This window comes from Corella eumyota, chromosome 4 (assembly GCF_963082875.1).
Source record: "Corella eumyota chromosome 4, kaCorEumy4.1, whole genome shotgun sequence".
Classification (NCBI taxonomy): domain Eukaryota; kingdom Metazoa; phylum Chordata; class Ascidiacea; order Phlebobranchia; family Corellidae; genus Corella; species Corella eumyota.
In genome coordinates, this window is record NC_137493.1 from 16,405,488 (window position 1) to 16,422,091 (window position 16,604).

Consider the following 16,604-nt stretch of genomic DNA (forward strand, 5'->3'; position numbering starts at 1 on the left):
TATCTAAACTGTATTATAAACTCATAAGTTATATAGCAAAGTCTAAAGAAAAACAATGTAGAAGATATTTAAATATTTAAGAGTAATTTTAAATTTGTTATCTTATACATTCATTTAAAATTACTTTTAAAATGTGGTAAAAGGGGAAATTCCCAAAGTTATTACTCTACTGGTACTGGTCTAATTTTTGCACCGTAAAAGCACCGTTTTATTTAAACCAGAAACCAAATTTTGACAATAAAAACATGTTTAGAGCTTTTTATTCTTATTAATTTTATGTACAATTTAAACGTTAAAAAAACTAATTAACGGTAAATTAGATTTACATGATAAAGAATACGAAATATAAGATGCGTTTATGAGCACGAGGATAAGTGTAACTTTACACTAAGTTATCATCGTCTTGTTGAAGCGTAGGTTTATTTGTTTGAAAAGAGTTTAACTCTTGTAAATTTTTCTTGGTATCATTAATGTTGAGACTATACTTAGCGGATATCTAGAACATAAAATACAATGTATATCAATTTTATTAAAAGGCTCTAAGGGCAAAAAAAATAAGCAATTTAAATTAAATTTGCCTAGGTATATATCTCTAATTAAAAAAAAATTATATATACATTTAAGGCTTTAAAAAAATTTACCCGTCTTTCTTTATAATTAGTAATTGTGAAATACAAAGCATAAACTGGAATACATAGAATGCTTGTTATTGAAATTATCCATCCAATCGCAATTGACCACTCAGGAAAAACATAATCTCGGTTATAACGAAGTGGTTTGTATAAAACAAGGCAATAAATAAACATTCCCTGAAAAAAATAAATTTAAAATATATTTTTAAGTTTACAAAGATCAATTTAAAATTAAAAGTTTAACCGGCAGCGTGGTGTAGTGGTAAGAACACTTGATACATCACACATGAGGTATTGGGTTAAATCCCTACTGCTCTTATGCTTTAGCGCTCTTAAAGAAGGTTCTGTAAACGTTATGAACTCCTGCTGAGCCAGCACTTAATCAGCAGTATAATTACCGGGCAATTATAATCTATAATATCCCAAACTGCCACAGGCAACTCGAGACTGGGTCGGAGTAACTGATGTTAATCTATGTTTAGGTCGCGCATTCGACTTTCCCACATCGAGGATAAAGATATATACAACAAAAAAGAGAAATTTAGCCTGGTGTATTTGAAATATACTCACAATACACAACAGTGGAGAAATATACTTCCAGCAATATTTGAACCACGGAAAACGAGGTTTAAAGGTCAACATATCACACATATGGTCGTAATATCGATCCAACCCATACATCCAAGATATGGTTATAGATTGCAACAACAAAAAAAGTAAAACACCCCATCCAGTGGATGCGAAGTTGTCCAATAAAGTAATAACATAAATCCCTCCCTAAAAAAATTAACCAAACTGTAAAAAATATATTTTTTTAATTAAATTTAAATTTAGTTTTACCTGGGTTGCGGTAACGAATCCTAACAGCGCACAACATAGTGACGTCACAAAGCCAAGAACAGATCTAGAATAAGGGATCTTTAGAGTGAAGGGTAATATTTCTTGTATTGCTGCTACACAATTTTCTATAAAGGCAAACTAAAAAAAAAATTAAACTGAATAGTTAATATTACAATATAACTGGCAGCATGGTGTAACGATCAAAATACTTGTCTTAACTACATAAAGTCCTGGGTTTAATGCCCACTGCTCCCATGCTGTAGCGCATTTAAGCGCTATAAACAGTATAGACTCTTGTTAAGCCAATACTTAATTAGCAGCTTATAATTAGCCGGAAGTTATAATATAATCAATAATATCTAAAACTGCCAAAAAGTAACTCGAGACTGTGTCGGGGTAACTAATGTTACTCGATGTTGAGGCTGTTAATGCCTGCATAAATATTTAACCAGATAAAATGTTTTTAATAAAAATAAAACTTAGGTTTAAAATATTTAATAAAAGTTAAGTTTTAGACCTACTAACGAATCTAATCCAAGCAGAAACAACATAAGAAAAAACATCACCGCCCAAAATTTACTTCCTGGCAATATTGAAAGTGCTTGGGGATAAACTATAAAAGCTAAACCCGGCCCTGATTCAGCTACAACGTCTATTGTAACGTTCTAAATAAATGTTTTAAAATATTATCGACCCTTCGACATCGATAAAAAATAAATAGAAGACGAATGTTTTAGCATTAAACAAATATAATGGTATAATATTAGTTAGAAATGTACTTGTTGTTTAGCCATATATCCAAGTGTTGAAAAGACCGCGAATCCAGATAAAATGCTCGTTAAACTATTTGCTGCACAAAGAGCAATTGCATCTCTGTAAATACGAATAACATATTGGTTAAATATATTTTCAAATGCAAAATTAACTAGTTAATATAAAAAAGGTTAGGCTACATTCTTAAGTGAAGTGGCTGTTGGTCTTATGACATATTTGTTTCACCAAGCATTTGCATTTAAAGGGCTTGTGACATTATTAATCCCTTTTACGTTTCGATCAGCATCGGGGTAATAGTAAAAACACTTGCTACACAACATGAGGTCGTAGGTTTAATCCCCACTGCTCTCATGCTGTAGCGCTCTCGAGTAAGGCGCTATAAACAGTATGAACTCCTGCTAAGTAAGTACTTAATCAGCAGTTTAATTCTCGGGCGATCATATTCTATATTCAAAACTGTCAAAGGCAACTCGAGACAGGGTCAGTAATAGTTGTTACTCTATGTTTAGGTTGCACATTTAACCTCTCCACATCGAGGATAAAGATATACAAACAAAAAGGCATATATTTACTTATAAAAGTTATGGTGGTATGTGTTGTAACTTGCTAAGGTGACCATCAAACCACTTGGCAAACTTAGGGAATATATGTTTTGTTGCAGCGCATCATTCCAAACCTGTATTAGAATAAAACAGTTAAACATCACGTGATATGGTAAATGACATTACAGAGACAGTTAAACATCACGTGATATGATAAATGACATTACAGAGACAGTTAAACATCACGTGATATGGTAAATGACATTACAGAGACAGTTAAACATCACGTGATATGGTAAATGACATTACAGAGACAGTTAAACATCACGTGATATGGTAAATGACATTACAGAGACAGTTAAACATCACGTGATATGGTAAATGACATTACAGAGACAGTTAAACATCACGTGATATGGTAAATGACATTACAGAGACAGTTAAACATCACGTGATATGGTAAATGACATTACAGAGACAGTTAAACATCACGTGATATGGTAAATGACATTACAATAAATGACATTACATTACCTGAGGTTCCAGTAGCTTTGTAATATTGGGTTGAACAAAGTAAGTAATTCCCGTAACTGCTCCGTCCATAGTTAAGCTGTTAACACAGATTGCAATTAACATTACAAACGGCAGGGTTGCTGTCACATAAGCGATCTGTAAATAATTATTAAATCAGGAAAATTGTTTTATTTCTTCTTTGCTTGGTCGAATTTTTTACTTAAAAACCGAATTAAATAATCAAATATTACCTGTATAATTTCAAAACAGCTTTTTTAAAAATTGTTGCAGTAGTTTTAAACTCAAAGTTTGTCTACTTTATAGTTTAAGATTTTGTTCAAGTTATCTTACCTTGCTAGTTACGTTAATACTTTTGCAGACACAAAGATATGCGATAGCCCAAGTGGCAATTATACAAACCACCATGTCTGTTTTTAAATATCCTAAATCATGAATTCCATTTGTCATTGAAAGAACCGATTTCCTATTAAAAATAAAAATAAAAAGAAAGAGTAAATCTGGTAAAAAAAATGTTCCAAAAAAATTAAAACTTTTTATATAACGTACTCCCAAAATTCAACGGAAGACGATGTATTTCCTCTTGTTGCATTTCCAGTAAAGTTTGTTGAAATATTGTAAAGGTTGTCTTGACATAGTTTTGTGTTCCAGGCGTTTTGGCAGGTATTCCAAGGAAAAAACGCTGAAAAACTAGCAACAAAATACCGCAAGGACCAAGCTATAACAGTTCCGTAAACTATATATCCCAACAACCCTACAGTAAAGCAAGCGTATCCAAGACCTAACAAGCACAAATCAACGTTAGAAGGCGATTAGAATAAATTAAGATTAATAATAAAACATAAAAAAATTAAATAAATTGTATTGGGTTTTGAAAATATATTTCAAATAAAATGGCATAAAAATTGATTATTGTGCGTAGTTATCAATAATATAAAGCACATGTAAAGTGATCATTTATCATATAATTGTATTTATACAACATTATAGTTGTTAACAATTAATTATAACATAAACAGTCAACTATACCGTTACATGTATTATATGCAAAGCGAGCAATTTTTCATTATTTTATTAAAAATTGTAAACCATTTTGCATGGTGTTTCTGTTACTTTAATTTACTACATGGGGTCATGGGTTTAATCCCCGCCACTTTAATGCCATCTTATTTATTGCAACTGTCCAATTTTTAAGCTTACAAAATAAGTTGAACAGTTGTTTATAGTGCGCGGGTAAATTATTGTGGGCAAATATAAGTTAGAAGTCGCAACTATATTATGACAAATATAATACTGCCTGTATATGGGGTTTAACTTATTTAAATATTTCCTTCTTTAGACAACGTAATTTCCACATTAAGGATAAATTAATTTTGAATATACTACACCGTACAAAAATGCTTTTTTGTTTACCTTTCATGACAGGTACTATCGTCCAAACATTTATAATTGAAGAACTCTTCAATTGACCAAGTGAGGTTTGTAAAATTAATGCTGGCAATCCAACGATGAATAAAGTCAGGAAATATGGAATAAGAAAAATGCCTGATAGTTAAAAATATTGGGGTAAAAAGCTTTAAATGTGATTTTAAGGCAGGTTAAATAATTAATATTATGACTAATTAAAAAAAGAAATTATTTATTAACACTGTATTTAAATACCATTTAAAAATATTTTTAAATCGCAATGTTTTTAATTTATATAAAAATCGACATATTAAAGATTTTATTTAAACAAAGTCTACAGCAACATGCAAATGAACAAACTTAAACTCCTACCTCCACCATGCTTGTAACATAAATATGGAAATCTCCATAAATTGCCCAATCCGATCGCACAACCCATTGTAACAAACAAGAAGTCCAAATTGTTCTTCCATTTTGGTCGCATTTTTATTCACTATATTATTAACTTAATAGGGTAAATCCTAAACAGAATGTTATGCTTTAAAAAGCCTTTAAATTGTTATAGTTTTTGATCAAACGCCCTTTTAAAAATACAAACATTTCACTAAATTGTGTTAATTTAAATGTGATTAATGTTAACTGACATAATGCCACTCAAAAATTACCAGAAGTCTATAAATATTAAAGCCTAAAAAATCATTTATATATAGTGTGTAACCTATAAACTAATCTTATGGAAACTCTTTTCAAAACGCAAACTTGAAATAGTAATAACAAACTTTTGCAGGATGCTGTTATTTGTGCATAATAATTTATTGTTTATAACAGGAAGAATGAATGATCAACTAATTTGTAAATATGAACATTTCCGCTTTGTTGGGTGAATATAATGTTCTAATCATTTTTTTACGTATATATCCTTATCATCGATGTGGGAAAGTCGACGTAAACATAGAGTAACAACTGTTACCCCAACCAAGCCTTAGTAGCCTGTGGCAGTTTTAAGGCTGCTAATTAAGTGCTGGCTCAGCACAAAGTTCATCCCGTTTATAAACCCTTATGGACATTACAGCATAAGAGTGTAACAAGTGTTCTTACCACTACACCACTTGTTGGTGCATAATATATTGGTTATAAAACAAATATTGTGATTAAACAAGATAAAAATTTATTGAAGAATACGGGTCGCTAGAACTGACGAAAAAAAAACACATAAAAAAAGGAACAAATGGAAAGAAAACTAACAAAACAGAAACTAATGGAAAAGAAAGTAATGAAACAAAACCAATGAAATCTTTTAGACACCTTTGGTAATTTATTTTTGTATGATATTTAAAGAAATATTTAAAAGAACGTCAAAAAGAAATCCACCCTTTATCTTTTTTATTCTCGAATTCCAACACTATAGTTATTATCATTAAATACCATATTGCAACCTAAATCAATATTCACAAATTGGTGTTTGAACCAGATATGTTTGTGTGTTAAAAAGACCAAAATCGATGCCACCAAAACCACGAGATGGTCGAACCAAGATTGCTATCCGGGTATATCTGGGACTTAAGTTAGGAGTCCGGGGGACAAATGAGGATAAAGAAATCGGGACCACTTGACCGTCTGACGTGCGAAGTTGACCTCTCTGAAAAATATTATTAGGTTATGTAAACCGGCAGCGTGATGTAGTGGTAAGAACACTTGCTACACCACACACGAGGTCGTGGGTTTAATCCCAACTGATTTAATGCTGTAACGTCCTTGGGTAAGGCGCTATAAACGGTATAAACTTGTGCTGAGTCAACACTTAATTAGCAGTATAATTGTTGGGCAATTATAATCTATAATATCTCAAACTGCTACTAGCAGACTGGGTCGAAGTAACTGATGTTACTCTAAGTTTAGGTCACACATTCGACTTTTCCACATCGAGGATAAAGATATATACAAAAAAAAATTATAAAAGAAACTATTAAACCACAGTTTTATAAATCATGGACAATTTGAAAAAAAACATCAATATTTAAATTTAAAAAAATATTATCAGTTAGTTTAACTTAGCCTAAAATTAGGCAAATTGTATTTTAATTTATCAGCCCAAGTAGAGTAAATGACTTTAAATATAAGTACAATATATTTACAAGCAGATAAAACAAGTTTTAAGTGTTAATTAGGTCTCTAGTTTGAACCCCATTGCTTGCATTCAATAAAGTTTTAAAAAAGATTGCAATAAAATAAAAATGTTTTTTACAAAATTAATAAAAACACTTTAAAAAATATCTACTTTTAACTATAAATAAAATTTTAAATATTCCCATAACAAAGTTAACAAACACTTTGTTAAAAATAATTAGATTTCAAACCTAGATTAAACCAAATGCTCTTTTTCAATACCTCATATCTATTGCCCAATGTAAATATGTTAGTATCATTAGGCACAGCTAGATAGTCATACAACCGATCGTACATATCTTGATTGGTTATCTCGGCAAGTCTTCCGTTATTATTGCGACAAAGTTGATCTAATTGGTCGACTGTACTAATTCCATAGTAATGTCGTCGTTCAAAAGATACTTGGAAACAGGAATTATTAAATTGAAGGCCCATTCCGTCAGCACATGGATCTAAATATAAGTAATAAAACAACATTGATAAACCTTATTTGATGGTTTTACCAACCCATAAATTTTAAATTAACCGGCAGCGTGGTATAGTGGTAAGAACACTAGCTACACCACACACTCGTGGGTTCAATCCCCACTGCTCTCATGCTGTAGCGCCCTTGGGTAAGGCGCTATAACCGGTATAAACTCCTGCAGAGCCAGCACTTAATCAGCAGTTTAATTATTAGCCAATCATATTATATATTCAAAATTGTCAAAGGCAACTCGAGACTGGGTTGGAGCAACTGGTGTTACTTTATGTTTAAGTAGCGCATTCGACTTTCCCACATCGAGTATAAAGATATATTCAAAAAAAAATCTTATATGCCAGTTTAAGGTTTTAATTTTAATTTACAAAAACAAAGCATTTCATACCTGTGCAGTTAACTCCGTTTCCTGCGAGTCCAGGCAAACAACGACATGAAAATGAACCATCTGTGTTGGTGCATGTAGCTAATGAAGTGTTGCAATTATCAGTTGCATCAGCACATTCATCAATATCTGTAAAACATTTGATTTTTTTTACATTAATTTATCCTCGATGTGAAAAGGTCGACTTCACGGCCTAAACATAAAGTATCATCAGTTACTCCGACCCAGTCTCGAGTTACCTTTGGCAGTTTGAGATATTATAAATTATAATTGCCCGAAAATTAAATTGCTGATCAATTGGTGGTTTAACAGAAGTTTATACTGTTTATAGCGTCTTTCTCAAGGGTGCTACAGCATAAGAGCAGTAAAGATCAAAATCTATATAAATCGATGCAAGTAGAAAGCTCTATACTATTTAAAATAAGCTTGCCATCACCAGATATAAATAAGAACGTTTGTATTCAAAATATGTTGGGTAAAAACTTTAACTGATTGGTATATTGGAATTTACCTTGACAATCTACTCCATCGCCAGAATAACCATTTAAACAGTGACAAGTGAATGAACCAACAGTGTTATTACATGTAGCGTTAAAATGGCAGTTGTTTGTCATTATTCCACATTCATTTATATCTAAAAATTAAATTAATTTAAAATTATTAAAAGTGAAAAAAAAATGTGAATTTAATTTAGGTTATTCACCTTCGCAGTTAACACCATCTCCAGTATACCCAGCATTACATTGGCAAGTAAACGAACCAATTGTATTTGTACAAGTTGATAAACTATAATGACAGTTGTTTGTTGATATTAAACATTCATCTATATCTGAAAAAAACAAAACGATAAAAAAATATTGAAATCAGTAAAAACAAAAAATTAAAAAATGTTAAAGTTGAAAATAAATAAATGAATAATTTAGAAACTTATTTTAGTACCAGTACAGGTTACACCATTTCCTATAAAACCATCTATACACCGGCAATTAAATGAACCATTTGTGTTGGTACAGGTACCATATAAATCATGGCAACTATCAGTAGACAATTCGCATTCGTTAATGTCTACATAAAAAAAAAAAATTTTTAATAGAAAGAATTATTTTAACTAGCACAATATAATTTTATAAAAATTAAACCAAAAATAATTGTTGTAATAAAAATATAGGAACAATAGCAATAAAATATTATTGAAAAATATATATATATGCTGAAAGCACCTTATTTAGTTAATTTTTAGGTATATTTATTGATGCATAATGGTGTAAAAGTGAACTTGACAAAATCATTTTTATTACATTAAACAAGCCATTTATATTTATTATCTAACAGTACCTTATATTGCTATTATATGACACCAAACTTTAATATTTAACAGTTTTACCTTGGCAAATTATACCATTTCCACTATATCCATTATTACAATTACAAATATAAAGTCCATTTATGTTTGTACAAGTTGCTAATGTTCTATGGCAAACGTTATCAGTGGTTAAACATTCATTTATATCTAAACAACAGAAAATGTGTTTTTAATTATTTTTTATAGCTTAACGACACTATTAAATTAATTTAATTAATTGGTTTATTGTTAAAAAAACTGTCTAAGAATATCTAAACAAAAATAGTCAAAAAAACTAAATAGTGTCCATTAATTTTAATACAATTTTTGATTAAATTTATTTTATTTTGAACGATACATAAAAGTTTTTAAAAGTTTAGAAACTTACCTTCACAATTAACCCCATCTCCAGTATATCCAGCATTACATTGGCAAATAAACGAACCAATTGTATTTGTACAAGTTGATAAACTAGCATGACAGTTGTCAGTTGATACTAAACATTCATCCACATCTAAAAAAATATATATGTTGTAAGTCTATTATAAAATTTTATATAAACATAAGGCATACACTTCTTATAATATATATATACCTTTTTGGGGGGTTTGGTGACCATGCCATAACATACTTTAAATCTTTACGTAAACATTAATATTAATGGCATGTTTTAAATCACAAAAATTAACTATGTATTTTTCTCCCGTCGCAGTAATGTAATATTTATTGTATATATTTTTTTAGTTATCTTTATTAATGCGCAAAAAAAACAAAAAATAAACAAATAAAAAATACACATTTTCAAGAAAAATATTAAAATATAAAGTGAGAAAATTTATTAGAAATAGATTTATTACCTTTACAATTTACACCATTTCCAGTATAACCTTCATTACAAATGCAACTAAAATTTCCACTGTCGTTAAAACAATTTGCTAAAGTATTATGGCAACTTAAAGACGAACAAAAATCTTCTAAAAATAACAAATTTAAATATAAGTAAATTATTCCTAATTAAAATAATAGAATTTTATAAATTAAGTTTACCTGCCGTTGTATTTGGTGTAGGCGTTGTAACCTGTCAATCAAAAACCAAACAATTTAAAAAATAAAATAAAATTGTTATTTATATTTAAACTTACCTGTGAACGGGTTGCCAAATAAATAACAATTCCAAGTAAGATAATAATAATAAATAAACAAATAGTAAGAACAATTTGTATTCGTCTCGTTTTTAAATGCGTTACTTTTGACATTTTTAGTGATCTAACCGATAAATATCAATTAAGGTTATATCTGTAATAAAACTTTAACTAACAGTATTTAAAGTTCCAAATATTATTAAGTAGTGTTAATAATGCTAAGTGTAAAGCAAAATGTGTTTTAAATAGCCTGTATACAGATAGTAACTACGTTAAAAAATACAGACGGCTGACACTCTAAATAAGCTTAATAATAAATACTCTTTTAACGTTTTACTTTAACTAGTAATAATACTTTATAAAATTTAAACAACATTAAACAAAGACTTAACCTTATTTGAACTGTATAACTGGACTAAATTGTTTTTAAGTGAATTTGACGAGGGGGTTATGACGTCATAACTTAATGAGTCATAGGAAAGTTTTATGAATGAATTTGTAGGAACAATTTTAACTTACGAATTTTGTAGTAAAAAACGATAAATTACAAGTATTTACATTGTACAATTGGATGGCTAAAATATATGCATAAGCAATACACAGTAAGGCTATGTAATATAATCGCTATGTATTTTAAGTTTAATATATTTTGGTTGTTGTTTGGCTTTGGTAAAAAGAAAATCCGGTCACGCGTTTTAACGATTCAGTAATTTTGGTATTTTAAATTTTTACGTAAGAGGCCAACTAACATAAACGTAGGGTAACATATATTGCCCTAGCTCACCTTAAAATGTCTCAAAAACTGTTGAAACAAAAATAATATGTTCAATTTTTCATTAACTTTTTTGGTTTAAGAAGATGTTATTAAATATTACAAAAAAAAGGAAAAAATGGCTAAGCAAAAGTTGAGTTTTGACAAAGATTAAAATTGCTAATAAAGCATAAAATTGTATTATAAGCTTAAGCATATCTGTTTACATGGCAATTTTCTACTTAACATTTCTTTTTGGGCTTGGCCAATTTACTACATGTAGATTTATATTATAAGGTAAAGCATATACGTTGTTATAGCAATTTTCAAAGCAATTTACGTATCAATTTTTGATTAGCGATTTTACGACATGTTTTTTCTTGTATTGCAAACCTGAATTGGTAGGACCTAACGCATAATTAATAACTTAGTTTGGCGGAAGTTATAGTTTGCAATACGACCTCTGATCTCTACAACAGAACTTTTGTTAATTATTAAGTTTAACAAGCTGTTTGACTTTACAACTGAGAGTTTATAGTGGCAATTACGTACAGCTAAAAATAGAAATATAATCGCTTTACAATAAACAACAGTGTTAGACTTTGTATCTAAAATGAGTAATAACATTTTAAAGACAATATAAACATAAAGTTTAAATATAATAACTTGTTTTAGGTAAATAAATATTTAGGTTTGCATATTGAAGTATAAGTAAAACATATCCTACAAATTCGCAGTGTTTATTGTGCTTATTATAAAGCAAATAAATGCCATTACAGAGCCTAAGGGCGCTTGAATGATTTTAAACAACGAAAGCAGGCCGAATTGAATTACATACTCTTAGAATATCAGTTATATAAAGTAACGCTGTATTGAAATGTACGTGTATTGTAAATAGTATAGAAGTGTAAATTGCTTTGGTTTTAAACAGCTGTTTAGATAGAAGCCCAATAGGTCGATATAAGATTACAAAACTAAGGTTTAATATAGTACGTTTTATAATGAACATTATGTAATATTAATATATTCAAACGTTATACTATATACATAAATTTTGCAGGTTACAAGTATGGACAATTTAGTAGAAGGCAATGTTAATTACAAACTAGCAAAACGTTCAATAAATTTACAATGTTACTATCTTGGCACTGCAGCAGTTCTAGTATTCTCAGCATTCATTGGAGTCGTTTGCTTACAATCCTCAATTAACATTGACCGAGAATTAGGCACTACAAGCTTAGCTGTAGCTTATGCCACATCAGCCTTAGCAGGATTAACATTTAATTCCTACTTATTGCGATACCTTGGCCCGAAACGAGGAATTTTATTATCCGATGTACTTTATATTATTTACACATTGGCCAATATATATCCGAGTAAGTTATTTTACTTAGAAAATTGACATTGGTTTGTTGATAATGGGCTATTGTTGTTTATAAACAATGGTTTAATTGTTGTATGTTAAACAATTAAATTTAACAATGGTATGTTCGTTATTTATTAATAACAATTATATGTATGCGTTATCACAACATAAAATTGAATTAGATAAATTAACCTTAAGGTATGGATTTACTAATGCTATAATTTAATTTTTACTATCTCTGTCGTATCGTACTTCAAGAAGTCGGTACTAACGCATGCCAAGTACAAAAAAAACAAGAAAATGTATGATTTTTGTATGAAAATTTTTTTTTAAATTTGGCTGTAAAGTCAACCTTGAAAAAGTATATAATAACATGTTTATTTTATTTCTTACAGAGCCTTACACTCTATTGCCAGCAGCAATATGTATAGGTGTTGCCCAGACCTTGACTTTTACGTCAATTTACGTGTTTTTACCTCATTTTGGCAACCAATATCATCGGGTTAAAACTATTGAGAATGAACAAACTAAAAATAATGTCAAAATTAAAAACGCTGGCGCTTATGCAAGAAGATTTACTGGGAAATTCTTCGCTGTGATGTCGATTTATTTGGTGAGTTCATTATTAGTAATCAATATATTTATTTTAATTTAAATAACGTCCTATAACATTACATTTATATATAATAGAGCTTAGTAGACAATATTTGTATGATTATTTTATATTTAACCCACATTCAATCAATTGAAGTTCCTGCGAAGTGAATAAAACTAACGTTTGTGGTGCGCGGGTAAATTATTACAAGCAAATATTAGTTGAGGGTTGTTGTAACTATACTACGACAATTAAAATGCCAACTGTAGGGTGGGCTAACGGATAACATTAAACAAATACTTTTTATGTTAAGGTGATAGGAAATCTGGGCACATACCTTACAATACATTTAGGAAAAACAATTGGCGACAATCAACAATTATCGTGAGTTTTAAATTAACAAAAAACTAATTAATTTTTTTATAAACTTTTTAAAATTGTTGATTAAAATTAGAGACTTAATATAAAAGTATTTAAAATGCTTTAAATATAAATGGTATATAAATATTATGCAACATATTGAATTTGCTAGAATAAAAACAACAAACATTTTAAATCGGAAGGAAATATGACTTCACTAGAATAAAAATAATGCGGATTACTTGAACTAAACAGTTCTCAGAAAAACTCTTGTAGGTCTTACCTAATTCGTTTTAGTACTTTACAGCCCCAGCCATTTATCTCTTATACTTTACGGTCCTTGACAATTCTCTCTTGAATTTTACGTTCCTTGCTAATTCTCTCTCGTATTTTACGGTCCTTGCTAATTCTCTCTTTAACTTTACGGTCCTCGCTAATTCTCTTTTGTATTTACCGGTCCTTGCTAATTCTCTATTGTACTTTACAGTCCTTGCTAATTCTCTCTCGTACTTTACAGTCCTTGCTAATTCTCTCTCGTACTTTACAGTCCTTGCTAATTCTCTCTCGTACTTTACAGTCCTTGCTAATTCTCTCTCGTACTTTACAGTCCTTGCTAATTCTCTCTCGTATTTTACGGTCCTTGCTAATTCTCTCTTGTACTTTATGGTCTTTGCTAATTCTCTCTCGTACTTTACAGTCCTTGCTAATTCTCTCTCGTACTTTACAGTCCTTGCTAATTCTCTCTCGTATTTTACGGTCCTTGCTAATTCTCTCTTGAACTTTACGGTCCTCGCTAATTCTCTTTTGTATTTACCGGTCCTTGCTAATTCTCTCTTGTACTTTATGGTCTTTGCTAATTCTCTCTCGTACTTTACAGTCCTTACTAATTCTTTCTCGTACTTTACAGTTCTTGCTAATTCTCTCTCGTATTTTACGGTGCTTGCTAATTCTCTCTTGAACTTTACGGTCCTCGCTAATTCTCTTTTGTATTTACCGGTCCTTGCTAATTCTCTCTTGTACTTTACAGTCCTTGCTAATTCTCTCTCGTACTTTACGGTCCTCGCTAATTCTCTCTCATACTTTACAGTCCTCGCTAATTCTCTCTCGTACTTTACAGTCCTTGCTAATTCTCTCTCGTACTTTACAGTTCTAAGTGTTTTCGAGAACCGTAAAGTTCATGTTATCCAAAAATGGAATAACTAGTTTAATTTAAACTCTCAGCTGAAATCTAGCTAAAAAAAATGCCTACTAACGTTTCAAATCTAATTTGTTTGCATTTTAACAACAGAAACGAGATAACAAATACAACAACCAACGCAACATTAAATTATGAATCTAATACGACAACGACGAACGAATACCGATATTGTGCCTCCAACCAATGTCCTTTTACTGAAGACTTAAATAAAGACGATATTAACAAATACGAGATTGAAAGTTTTACGTTGAAATTATTGTTATTTGGGTTTTATACTTTACTACAGTTAGTTGGATTTTTTATTCACTTTTTCCTTATAAAAGACCCGCGAAATATTAGCCGTCAAAACTCGATGAAACTTTTGAATGTTGATACAAATGAAAATGTGTCAGAACTAAAGATTTTAAATGATGAAAAGGAATCGAAAACTGTAGTTAAAGAAACAAGTAAAGTAAGTTGAAATCCTTAAACTACTGTTAACTAATTCACAATGTTCAAAGGCTGTATTATAGCTTTGATATGATGCAAACCTTGTTTAATTCATTAAAGTTTTGTAACCTTTTAATCTGTTAAAGCCATTGCTTGATTATTAATTTAATATTTGTATTTTTGGGCTTTGTTGCGCCTTATTAAAAGGCGCCATGTGGGAATCGAACCCTGAACCACACGTAGTGTTTTAATTAGCATGTTAAAATGTTGATTAATGTACTTTAAAATTTATTTTTTAGATCAATGGATTTCTTCAAAGTTTGGTTGAATTATGGAAACATATTTTAACAAAACAACAACTTTTAATCGTTCCAATGAATTTTCATTACGGCTTGATCACAGCTTTTATGTTTGGAGATTTTACAAGATCCTACATCGCCTGCCTACATACGGTTGAATATGTAAGTTGATAATATCTATAGGCTATAATCATATTAAAAAATAAAATCATTTATAGTTTATAGTCTCCTAAAAGTGTAGGACTTTTAAAGTTAAGAAAACAATATTTTAAACGATTTATAAAAGAAGAAAACATATCATTTTATATATATATATATACACTGAATATAGAGTTAAGGTTATATGTCTGGGGTATATATAAAATTAAGGTATTAAAATATATGTTTAAAAGGACTATTAAAATAAATGTAAAATTTAGCGATGACCGTACAGTTAAAAACTTCGTTCGAGGGCCGTAAACTACAAGTGATACAAACTAAATATTTTTCTTATTTTAGGTCGGTCTTGTAATGACGTTTCTGGGGTTTTTTGATATTATTTCCTGCACATTTTTTGAGCGTTTTTCACCGAAATTTGGGCGAAGAGTTTTCGGTATTTTGATATTTATTCTCGAAATATTTATTCTCACATTTTCATTATTTTGGAATCCTAATAATGATAATAAATGGGTTGTTCCTTTTACGTTAGCTGCCTTATGGGCTATTTCAGACGGATTCAGGCAATCTAACCTTGCAGGTAAACTTACTTTAATATTTATTTTGTAATTCTAAGTTTTATTGTCTAAAATTAAATTTAAATTTATATTTTTAGCTACCTATTTCGAATATTTTCCCGTAAAGTCTGAACTCGGGTTTAGTACCTGCGCAATGCTGACATGTAGCGGTTCAACTTTAACTTATATTTCAGGAAGATTTTTATGCGTCAATCAAAAATTATATATTTTAATGTGTAGTTCGTTTATTAGTTATTCATTATTTTTTATAGCAGAACATAATTTCCGTAAGGGCAAAAATAACAAATCTTAATTCCAATTTGTATTTTTAACTTTTAGAGAATAATATTTTCTTTTTTTTGACAGTTTTAAGCAATTTATTTTAGTTGTTTATTACTATTTAGTGGTACATGTATTTTTCTTATATTTTATTCTTTCTAAAATTTCTTTATAAACATCTATCTTTAACATATTTCAATTTTTAATTTTTTTATTTACATTTAAATTCGGTATTAATAACAAAAACTTTAACAATAATAAAACAAAATTAAAAATATTATTAAATTGCTTACTTACGTTATAAAGGGATGTATGATAGTTTACGTTGTTTATTTATTTTCTACACTGAGTTGGTCTATTTTAAAACTTTCTTAC

The 16,604-nt window shown here is 29.5% G+C and overlaps 3 protein-coding genes across 4 annotated transcripts; 1 reads left to right on the forward strand and 2 right to left on the reverse strand.

The window, feature by feature from the left end:
• Nucleotides 1-1,418: 1,418 nt before the first annotated feature.
• Nucleotides 1,419-5,210, reverse strand: LOC145750957 (sodium- and chloride-dependent betaine transporter-like). Its single transcript, XM_082567028.1, has 10 exons — nt 5,099-5,210; nt 4,733-4,864; nt 3,869-4,100; nt 3,653-3,785; nt 3,323-3,457; nt 2,819-2,922; nt 2,252-2,345; nt 1,994-2,137; nt 1,473-1,610; nt 1,419-1,427 (listed from the first exon to the last, which is right to left on the reverse strand). The coding sequence occupies exons 1-10, from the start codon at nt 5,208-5,210 to the stop codon at nt 1,419-1,421; spliced, it is 1,233 nt and encodes a 410-aa protein (XP_082423154.1).
• Nucleotides 5,211-5,877: 667 nt separating this feature from the next.
• LOC145750311 (uncharacterized) lies at nt 5,878-10,624 on the reverse strand. Of its 2 annotated transcripts, none has more exons than XM_082566311.1 (11): nt 10,240-10,624; nt 10,145-10,175; nt 9,955-10,068; nt 9,486-9,611; nt 9,140-9,265; nt 8,695-8,820; nt 8,459-8,584; nt 8,267-8,389; nt 7,759-7,884; nt 7,115-7,344; nt 5,878-6,365 (listed from the first exon to the last, which is right to left on the reverse strand). In XM_082566311.1, exons 1-11 carry the CDS (start codon nt 10,351-10,353, stop codon nt 6,168-6,170), a joined length of 1,440 nt encoding a protein of 479 aa, XP_082422437.1. In that variant the 5' UTR covers nt 10,354-10,624; the 3' UTR covers nt 5,878-6,167. The 2 variants fall into 2 exon arrangements, with proteins under 2 accessions (XP_082422437.1, XP_082422436.1); XM_082566310.1 differs by having other exon boundaries at nt 9,955-10,071.
• A 1,421-nt stretch (nt 10,625-12,045) lies between these two features.
• On the forward strand, nt 12,046-16,562 carry LOC145750486 (protein unc-93 homolog A-like). The gene is made up of 7 exons (XM_082566532.1): nt 12,046-12,366; nt 12,752-12,969; nt 13,265-13,335; nt 14,600-14,960; nt 15,238-15,399; nt 15,736-15,973; nt 16,049-16,562. Exons 1-7 carry the CDS (start codon nt 12,060-12,062, stop codon nt 16,261-16,263), a joined length of 1,572 nt encoding a protein of 523 aa, XP_082422658.1. The 5' UTR covers nt 12,046-12,059; the 3' UTR covers nt 16,264-16,562.
• The last annotated feature ends 42 nt before the right edge of the window (nt 16,563-16,604 follow it).

What these genes read in the sequence shown, in the direction of transcription:
- LOC145750311 (XM_082566310.1), bottom strand. Translation starts at nt 10,353, where the DNA reads ATGTCAAAAGTAACGCATTTAAAAACGAGACGAATACAAATTGTTCTT. An exon ending in AGATGGTGTTAACTGCGAAG is followed by an intron (nt 8,390 to 8,458) that starts GTGAATAACCTA and finishes TTTAATTTTTAG; the next exon opens with ATATAAATGAATGTGGAATA. An exon ending in AAACGGAGTTAACTGCACAG is followed by an intron (nt 7,345 to 7,758) that starts GTATGAAATGCT and finishes ACTTATATTTAG; the next exon opens with ATCCATGTGCTGACGGAATG.
- LOC145750486 (XM_082566532.1), top strand. Translation starts at nt 12,060, where the DNA reads ATGGACAATTTAGTAGAAGGCAATGTTAATTACAAACTAGCAAAACGT. An exon ending in CTGTGATGTCGATTTATTTG is followed by an intron (nt 12,970 to 13,264) that starts GTGAGTTCATTA and finishes TTTTATGTTAAG; the next exon opens with GTGATAGGAAATCTGGGCAC. An exon ending in GCCTACATACGGTTGAATAT is followed by an intron (nt 15,400 to 15,735) that starts GTAAGTTGATAA and finishes TTCTTATTTTAG; the next exon opens with GTCGGTCTTGTAATGACGTT.
- LOC145750957 (XM_082567028.1), bottom strand. Translation starts at nt 5,210, where the DNA reads ATGCGACCAAAATGGAAGAACAATTTGGACTTCTTGTTTGTTACAATG. An exon ending in TCTTCCGTTGAATTTTGGGA is followed by an intron (nt 3,786 to 3,868) that starts GTACGTTATATA and finishes TATTTTTAATAG; the next exon opens with GAAATCGGTTCTTTCAATGA. An exon ending in CAAAGCTACTGGAACCTCAG is followed by an intron (nt 2,923 to 3,322) that starts GTAATGTAATGT and finishes ATTCTAATACAG; the next exon opens with GTTTGGAATGATGCGCTGCA.